Source organism: Engraulis encrasicolus, chromosome 20 (assembly GCF_034702125.1).
Source record: "Engraulis encrasicolus isolate BLACKSEA-1 chromosome 20, IST_EnEncr_1.0, whole genome shotgun sequence".
In the NCBI taxonomy this organism is placed as follows: domain Eukaryota; kingdom Metazoa; phylum Chordata; class Actinopteri; order Clupeiformes; family Engraulidae; genus Engraulis; species Engraulis encrasicolus.
This window is the reverse complement of record NC_085876.1, coordinates 10,809,958-10,819,427: the sequence shown is the minus strand read 5'-3', so window position 1 is coordinate 10,819,427 and position 9,470 is coordinate 10,809,958. Positions and strand designations below refer to the sequence as shown.

Genomic DNA, 9,470 nt, shown 5'->3' with positions numbered 1-9,470 from the left:
TTTTTCCCTTTTTTATTTTCCCGTCTTACTCAATTTTCATTCTCATACACCACACAACCTTAAAAGAATGAGTCTCTTTCAAAAACACACAGAGGGCACACAGAGACACCTGAGATCGAGTTAGATCGGAGGGTTTCCAATCTCAGCTCAAATGCCCAGTGGCTTTGGTATCAAACTTCGTGACTTAATAGAGGAGACATTATAAAACTGTTTTTTAGTGCACAGGGCTGATGCACAATGTCTTTTCTGTGTCTGGCCCAGTCATGAGCTTGCACCACAACAAAATAATAAAAAAGGTATCGGAGTGCTCCAGTGCCCCCTGGCCTACAGGTAGTCTTTCTGAAGTGGACCTTTCCAAGGTCATCGGGTCTCTTTATAATGCACGTATCATATCGTGGCTCATGTATCATGATGATGCATATTAGCGGGTTTTGGGTTTTGTGGCATTATCAGAAGACATCAACTACCTGTAGTTACAAATTAACGATCAATGAGTTTAAAAGCAACTTTGCATTGTAACCACAAAGCATTCAGGCATTCAGTTGCTCTCCAGCATATGAATAATCACAATATGTCGCGTATCTCATGTATCACAATAAGAATTGCATTGCGACCCCTGTACCGCAATGCGTATTGTATCGTACGGTTGTTGGCCATTTCCCTTGTGACCGTGTATCTGCCACAGAAAGGCAAGTGTGGGTGTGCCTTACTGTAATACACAGATCCGTTACCACCTAGTAGTTGATCATCAACATGCCTGGATGTCCGTTCCCAGAAGTGAGGTGTGGTGTGTGTGAGTGTGAAACCACAAAGTTATGCAAGCGAGTATGCATGGGCTTGCATGACGGTGCACATTATGCCCAGATATACTGTACATCTTTCCGTGTGTGACTGCATGTGTGTCTTGGAGCATGCATGTATAAAGGTGTGCATGCACGCGTGTGACTACACATACTATGTTATTGTGAAAATGTAGACATGTATTCACCTTTTGCCACAGAGCAGAAAAAAACAGCCATCGGTGAGCAGTTTGAACATGGGCCGCACGCTGTAATTCTATCTTCACAATTTACTGTATGTGTAGGACTGGGCACCGAAATTCGAGAAATTTCGCCATCGCGAGTGTTTATAAAATAGGAACCGATAATGGCACCGTCAGGAACCGCCATCGAAATGAAGGTACTGGAACCGGAACCTGATCGGTACCAATTTTGATCAGTTCTCAGCCCTATGTACAGTATGTGTGTATGTGAATATGTAGGATTGCAGTTACACATATGTGTTCACCTTTCGCCTCAGAGCAGACAGCCAGGAAGCCATCGTCGGTCAGCAGCTTGAACATGGGCCGGACGCCGTAGGTGTCTCTGCCGATGAAGACCTTCCTGTTGGCCGTGTCGAGCAGCACGAAGGCGAACACGCCGTCCAGGAGCGTGGCCATCTCTTTGACGCCGAAGCGCTCGTACAGGTGGAGCAACACCTCGCCGTCCACCTTGGTCTGGTGCTCAAACTCAAACACTTTCCTCAGCTGTGGGCGGCAGGGACAGAGTTCAGACCAGGGGATGTTAGATAGGGATGTTTTTGAGTGTGCGTAAATGTGTGGGTGAGTGTGTATGTGTGAGTATGTGCTTATGTTATGTTGTCTGACAGTATTAGTGTTTTGAGTGTGCAAGTATGGCGCTTGATGTCCTTGTGATGTCCTTGTGCACATGTTTTGTGTATTGGATTGTATACTTTATGTCTTCAAGTTATGATTCTGGTTGCTGGTTAAGGGACAATAAAGGCAATCCATCTATCTATACCATGCATACACACATACAGACATACCCACACCCACAAAAGGTTTAGCAACCACCCAACCAACCCTCAACAACTCATACCTTCTCGTGGTTGTAGATCTCTCCGTTGTAGACGAGCCACAGGTGGGGGAACTTCTTGATCCGCAGCGGCTGCATGCCGTACAGCTGGTCCACGATGGCCAGCCGGTGGAAGCCGAAGCAGCAGTTGGTGTAGCCGTTGACGTTCTCGAAGCGGAAGGCGTCAGGCCCGCGATGCGCTATCTTCATGGCGCCGATGCACTGCACGGAGAGGCAGGCATCGCTGCCGAATAAGGCCCATATGCCGCACATCTTGCAAACTGTGGGGGGAATGAGAATGGTTTAGGCAAAGGACACGCTCAACTTCTGGAAAAAACGAAAGTCTTTGGGTGCGCGTTAAAATGGATCAACTTAAGGAAGAAAAATCCGCGCTCACAAACTGCGTCTCATTATTTATTTATATTACCACCATGTCCAAAAAGCAAACGCGTTTCGGCGAACAAGCCTTCATCAGTGCGTGGTACTCGAATGAGAATGGGAAATGGGAGCCGTCACTGACTATTAACAGGCGTCCTGACGATAAGGCCTACTTACCAGTCCAGCTGCGCTACAAAGTACTCCTGCATGTTTGGGCCTATGGAATGGGTTACGTAACGTTTGGTTGCCCGTAAATCTGCTTGAGCTAGACTACTGGTTTCCAAAGTGAGGCCCAGGGACCCCTGCGGTTGGCAGGGAAAGCATAGCGCAACAAGATAAATAATTTATTAATTAAACACTTGTATGATTAATTTGTACAGTATGTTCCAGTGGGGCACTGCCTCACAGACCTACACTGTGGTTGTGAAAGATGCTACAGTACACAGAAGGAAAAAAAAGTAGTGATTCACACAGCTCATGTCAGCTGGGCCTTGGCTGGAATATAAAGTTATATGGGGGATCTTGTCATGGTAAAGTTTGGGAACCCCTGACCTAGACCACCACAGACCCCTCATTGATGGGAGGAGGGTGGGTCGGGGTCAGGGAGTTTCCTGCGTCCATACATCCTAACATCTGCCAGTTATCCTCTGCACCACGGGACAGCTGTCATTCTGAATGACGCAAGCAGCCTACAGCCCCCGTTACGAGGTGGCGTGGAAATAGGGAGTCCCTGTGCTAGGCACAAATGGTATGAACTGGGTCACAAACGTTTAAAGATCAGGTTGCAAATGCCCTAGCTGCGCTGCGCATCGTTCACTCATTTCCAGACTCATTCTACGGAAGCAGGACTGGACGAGTAAGTTGAGCACGCTTTCAACCAAAAGGGCTACGCAATGGATCCAAATAGTCACCGTGACAACAGTGTGAGTGATTGAAGTGAGTGAAGCATGCATAGTTGTATCGTGACAGAGCACCACCTAGTGAATAATATCTAGAAAAAGTTTCCCAATGAATTATAAGCGACACCCCCATAGCCCTCTACATGACCCTCTCTGATACCAATCTGATGCAATGCGCTGGGAAGTTACAACAAGGAAAGAGTTATCCCAGGTTGTCTCGTAAAACAAAACAAGAAAACTCTGAGAAGTGCACTTGAATAATGAATGGCGGTATTATAAAATACTGTACCTGCTTGGCGGATTAGGCTTGTAATAGGCTGCAGCGCCATGCGGTCAGAAACAAGACTGGAACATTTAATTAGGCTATAGCCTATTAATTCTCGATCATTAGACCTAGTTGTCCTAGTCTCAAACAGCAGACTAATAACTTATCATTCGTTAAAGCATTGTATGTAAGCCACCGAATGGCCTCGTCGTAGCCTATAGCCATACTAGTTTCACCATTTGGGAGTCAAGCTGTCTGTGCTCGTATCCATAGAATAGATAGACAGAATATATGTCGCTAAATGCGTTGTCACAACCAGAGAAGACGCTCTTTGTTGGGCAGTTTGACAATGAATATGACTACATAGCCTACATGCGCTTCAATGAACTAGAACTATGGATGAGAGCGACGTGCATCGTTTATCTTAAATTTGAGTGAAACATGGAAGAAACCCTCACACATGCAATGGTTGTACGTACCTTCAAATGTGAACAATTCAACCCGTCCTTCAAAGTCAGATGATAGAGGTAAATTCGGCTACTATTGTTGATCGCCGGTTCGTATCACTTCAACCGGCTGAATGGACATGGAGAACTGGGCGAGCATGTGCGATGGAGTAGTCTAGGAGCGTGCGTCGTCATCGTAGACGAAGGGGAGGGGCTTACAGGAATTGATGGGTTGCAAAGCGACGCATAAATTGCATCAGCAGTAAAGTGGAAATAATACAATAATAATACATGTATTTTTTCATAGGAAATTATATTTGTTGATTTTTTTGTATTATAAAGCCTGTAAGTGAAACTTGTGCTGATGTACAAAAGAGCATTGGTTGAAGTTAAAAGTTAGTGAAATTGACAAAGTACTTGCATGAAATGTTTAACCTGATTTACATCATCTGACTGCGTTCGTCTACGTCACGCGGGGGCGTTCCCATGAGAGCATATCAGATGGCAAGAGTCAGGTAATGAAATGTTCGTGTGTGTGTGTGTGTGTGTGTGTGTGTGTGTGTGTGTGTGTGTGTGTGTGTGTGTGTGTGTGTGTGTGTGTGTGTGTGTGTGTAGGGCCAGATTAAGGTGGCCTGGGGCCCCTAGGCTACAGGTTGCTGTGGGGCCCCCCGGAAGGCAAATTTCACAACAAAAAATTGCATAGACAGTGTCATAATTACGAGCAAGGAATTAAGGATAACATGTCTACCAACTGTACTCAGGACGACAGATTCATTTTTCAACATTGCATCCTGTTACAATTCTGCAATTTTTCAATTGTAACCAATCAGGGGCCCCATGACAGGTGGGGGCCCCAAGGCTGCAGCCATATCTAGCCTGTGCGTTAATCCGACCCTGTGTGTGCCCATGCGTTACACTAATTGCATTACACAATAAACATGACCAGTGCAGTGCAGAAATGCGTAACCCACTCCGAGGCTCTGTCAAGTTTTTCAGGGTTGGAGCCCAAGTGCAGCACAAACAACGCTCAAAGGTTCAACGGGGGGTTTATTTCCAAAAAGACTAACACAAAATGCAGACACGCTGCAATCTACAAACAAAAATACCCACGAGGGGGAGAAACTAAACACAGAGAACTAAAGACATTTAGGGGTTTACACTTAAACACTCAGGAGAACACAGGGTTAGACTTACGTAGATCGACAATGACGCAGCAAGGACAAAGAGACACACCAGGGCTTAAATACACAGAAATTAATTAACAAGACACAGGGGACTAATCAGGAGACAATTAGATGAACTCACAAAAAGCACAGAAGACAACAAGGCACAGGTGAGGACTATAACCAAGAACTAGAAACAGACAGGGACAACGAGGCAGGTGAAAACACTAGGGAAACCAATTAGGGCCAAGGGGCGGAGACCAACATATGACAGGAAAACAAACTGAAGCACATGGGCGATCAAAACACACAGAAAGTAAACAGAGGCACATGGAGGCAACAAAACTAAAGCATAAGGGCAGGAAAAACAAGGGATGGCACAGAAACTTCACAAAGGCATAGAACATGAGGCAAACACAAGAGACTAGACACTGAAAACACATGTAACATGGCTGAAAAGGTCAAACACAAAAACACAAAGTCCAAAACCCTAACAGTACCCGCTCCTTAAGGGACGGCTTCCAGACGTCCCAAAAAAAGTTCATCCGGAGGGCAACTTGGAGGGACCTGACAGGGCAAGACAAGGGGCTTGGGACAAGAGACAGGAACAGAGGGAACAGACTCGGTGGGACAACTGGACTTGGCAGGGTCAAACTCGGTGGGATGGGCAGACTCAGAGGGGGCTCAGGACTAGGAATAGGTGAAGGCTGGGAAGCTGACGTGGTGGGCTGAGAAACACAGACAGGAACGAAAACTGGGATCTTCGTGGGTATGGTAACAGGCACAGTGAACTGAGACAAAAACATTGACCGGGACAGTTACAATGACAGTGGTGGACACGGGTGCAAGGAAGGCTGAAGAACAGATGGGAACACTCACAGGGACAGGAACTGAGATGGACAATGGGATGGGCACAGTGACAGTGACGGGCACAGTCACCGGAAGAGTGACTGGTACCGTGATGAGGACGTGACTGGGAAACACTGGGCCAGAGTGAGAAACAGGAGGCGGGACAGGCTGGGACGTAGATGCAGAAGGCGGGGCAGGTTGGGACACAGACGAAGACCGGGACACATGGCAAGGTGGAACACAGGGACGCAAAAGCGTTGCAAAAGCACAATGGGGGGCAGGATCAGGAGTTGGAGACGTGGCGCCAATGGACCATGGGGTGGCGCCCACAGACAAAGGGGCGTCGCCGACCAGAGAAGCGGCGTCACCAACCGGGGAAGGGGCGTCGCCGACCAGACAGGAGGCGTCGCCGACCGGGGAATTGGCATCGCCGACCAGAGAAGGGGAGTCGTCCGCTGGAGAAGGGGAGTCGCCCGCTGGAGAACCGAGGTCGGCGGCACCAGGCACGTCGAGGGCGGCGGCACCAGGCACACCAGTGGGCAGGTCTTGAGAGTGTTCGGGCAGGGCTTGAGAATGCACGGACAGGGCTTGAGACTTTGGAATGGGTGGCCCCTCGGGAATAGGTGGGCCATGAGGAACAAGGAGGTCCAGTGGCCCGTCAGGAATAGGCGGGCCAACTGGGTCTGGTGACACTTGAGGAGCGGACACGCCATTGGGTGACGTTGCATCTGGCTCGGGAGCTGGCTTCATGGCGTCCGGCTCGGGGGCTGGAGCGGCGGCAGCGACGTTGTCCGGCTCGGGGGCTGCCTGGCTCAGGGTCTAGAGTCACGACGGCGAGGGCAGGCTCGGGGGCTTGCGTCTTGGCAACGAGGTCCGGCTCGGGGGCTTGCGTCGTGGTGGCGAAGTCCGGCTGGGGATCAGGCTGGGCAACAGTCACGGCTGACCTCTCCTCCGCAGCCAGCAGGGTTTGAAGGGACTCCTCCAGCTGGTCCATTCTCTGCTGCGTGGGGGTCAAGCCGAACTGCAGGAGCCATGGCCTCTCCAGCAGTTGGCTCTTGATGATCTTCACTGCCACCAACTGCCTCTTCGTGTGCCCCATGGTGTAGATGACTGGAAACAGTCTCTCCTGCAGGTTGTAGAATTCTTCCAAATGCTGGAAGCAGATGGACACCTCTGGCTGGGGCTGGACCGGCGGACAGGCAGGCTCGGGCTGGGCCGATGGGCAGGCAGGCTCGGGCTGGGCCGGCGGGCTGGCAGTCTCGGGCTGGGCCGGCGGGCTGGCAGGCTGGGGCTGGGCTGGTGCGAAGGCAGGCTGGGGCTCGTCCGGTGGACCGTCAGTTAAGGGACCTCTTGACGCTGGCGCTTCCATGGAGGCGGGTTGGCGGCCTTTTCGGCGCCGATTGCGTTGCCTCCTCCTGGGGGGTGGCCAGTCGTCCAAGAAGCCATCTTCGGAGTCCGACCAGCTCCACCAGTCTACTGCTGCAGGTACAGGAGGAGAGCTTGGGGCTTGGGACCCTACAGGTTGGAGGCTTATACGTCCTAAACGAAGTGCGCCCGGATATGAGCCAGCTGCCTTTGCCAAGCGTGCTGCTGGGCTCCACAGTGGCTGCGTCTTTCTGTCAGGTTTTTCAGAGGGTTGGAGCCCAAGTGCAGCACGCAACAACGGTCAAAGGTTCAACGGGGGGTTTATTTACAAAAAGACTATAAAACACAAAATGCAGACACGCTGCAATCTACAAACAAAAATACCCACGAGGGGAAAAAACTGAACACAGAGAACTAAAGACATTTAGGGGTTTACACTTAAACACTCAGGAGAACTCAGGGTTAGACTTACGTAGATCGACAATGACGCAGCAAGGACAAAAAGACACACCAGGGCTTAAATACACAGAAAGTAATTAACAAGACACAGGGGACTAATCAGGAGACAATCAGATGAACTCACAAAAAGCACAGAAGACAACAAGGCACAGGTGAGGACTATAACCAAGAAATAGAAACAGACAGGGACAACGAGGCAGGTGAAAACACTAGGGAAACCAATTAGGGCCAAGGGGCGGAGACCAACATTTGACAGGAAAACAAACTGAAGCACATGGGGGATCAAAACACACAGAAAGTAAACAGAGGCACATGGAGGCAACAGAACTAAAGCACAAGGGCAGGGAAAAACAAGGGATGGCACAGAAACTTCACAAAAGCATAGAACATGAGGCAAACACAAGATACTAGACACTGAAAACACATGTAACATGGCTGAAAAAGTCAAACACGAAAACACAAAGTCCAAAATCCTAACAGGCTCTAGTGAAATAACTGCTTAATAAGTGGCTTGTGTGCCCGTGCATGGTGAGCCCTTTCCCAGCAGACATGGGAGCAGCAGTACCAGGGAAAAAAGCTGATATATTAATTAGTGGTGGGCCGTTATCGGCGTTAACGTGCTGCGATAATGTGAGACTCTTGTCGCGCGACAAAGAAAATATCGCACGTTAATCTATTTTCAAAATATGGATTTGAGGTTTGGGGATGCGCGTCACCATAGCGTTCGATTGACAGACGCTTTCAGACTGCCCTCCAGTCGCTTCGCCTCTCCAGCTGTTGCTCAGCAGACCTACTAAATATGAACAGTGTTTGCATGCTGTAAACATTAATCTCTCTGCCGTGGTAGGTGTTGTTTTAGTGCTTTTTCATAAGTGGTAGACTAGAGAGACGTTATTGTTTGAGGTGAAGCAGACATTAGTGTAGCCTACCAGCCCGACATAGCCTACATTTCCTCAGGCATTGCATGGAACACAAACAACAGTCCTGTTCCAGAAATCTTGCCTGTGCCATAATTGCAAAACATTCCGTTTGATATACATTTTGAAGATTGTCAAACTGAAACTGTCAATATCTACTGTCGCTGAATGTTTGTGTTATGATCGCGCATTTGCGACTCATGTTTGTCAGACGGTATTCTAATACACCTCGCGGTTGTTGCGCTTGATAAAGCCAATCTCGCGGTCGTCGCGCTTGACTTTTTTTTTTTTGCAAACTGAATTCATTTGGAGTTGTAACTCCGCTGGCATTCTAACGCAGAGAACAACTGTCAGGTTTAGGCCAAATCGATGTGGGCCAGTGCTTAGGGTCTAGAACTAGCTCTACAAATCTAGTAGCCTGGCTCTGACTTTGCTGTACCTACTGCGCAGCTCCTCCCTCTCTAAAGGAGCCGCTGCCCTTTTTGCAGTCAGTGGCAGATTCATCGCCACTCTCTCTCTCTCTCTCTCTGCCCATTAGAAATGCTGAATTGGTTGTCATTTTGTTTAAATAGTCTAAATGTTTGATATAGATTTATCTGTATTTGCCTCTACAATTTATAGCAATGTTCATTTTGAAATGTCAGTATATTATGACTGTAAATGCTTCCTAACATACTCGAAACACTTTTCAAATATTGCTTTTTTTTCATCGCCAAATATCAACCATTTCTTTGATGATGAGATGCATTTTGGAAAAAAGAGATGAGCTCTGGTCTAATGCGCCATCTTAAGAAACCCCCCTAGGTTTTTTTCCGTCATTATTTCGCTAGCGTGCCTATTCTGAATGAGCCATTTTGATATAGATTAATCTAGATT

The 9,470-nt window shown here is 48.4% G+C and overlaps 1 protein-coding gene across 1 annotated transcript in view; it reads right to left on the bottom strand.

The window, feature by feature from the left end:
• asns (asparagine synthetase) overlaps positions 1-3,998 on the bottom strand; it is a 19,532-nt gene extending 15,534 nt beyond the window's left edge. The window contains exons 1-3 of the mRNA XM_063184767.1: positions 3,875-3,998; positions 1,878-2,134; positions 1,288-1,525 (exon numbers count right to left, since the gene is read on the bottom strand). Coding sequence (XP_063040837.1) covers positions 1,288-1,525; positions 1,878-2,126 — 487 coding nt within the window. The 5' untranslated portion in view covers positions 2,127-2,134; positions 3,875-3,998. The remainder of the gene's footprint in view (positions 1-1,287; positions 1,526-1,877; positions 2,135-3,874) is intronic.
• Positions 3,999-9,470: the final 5,472 nt, after the last annotated feature.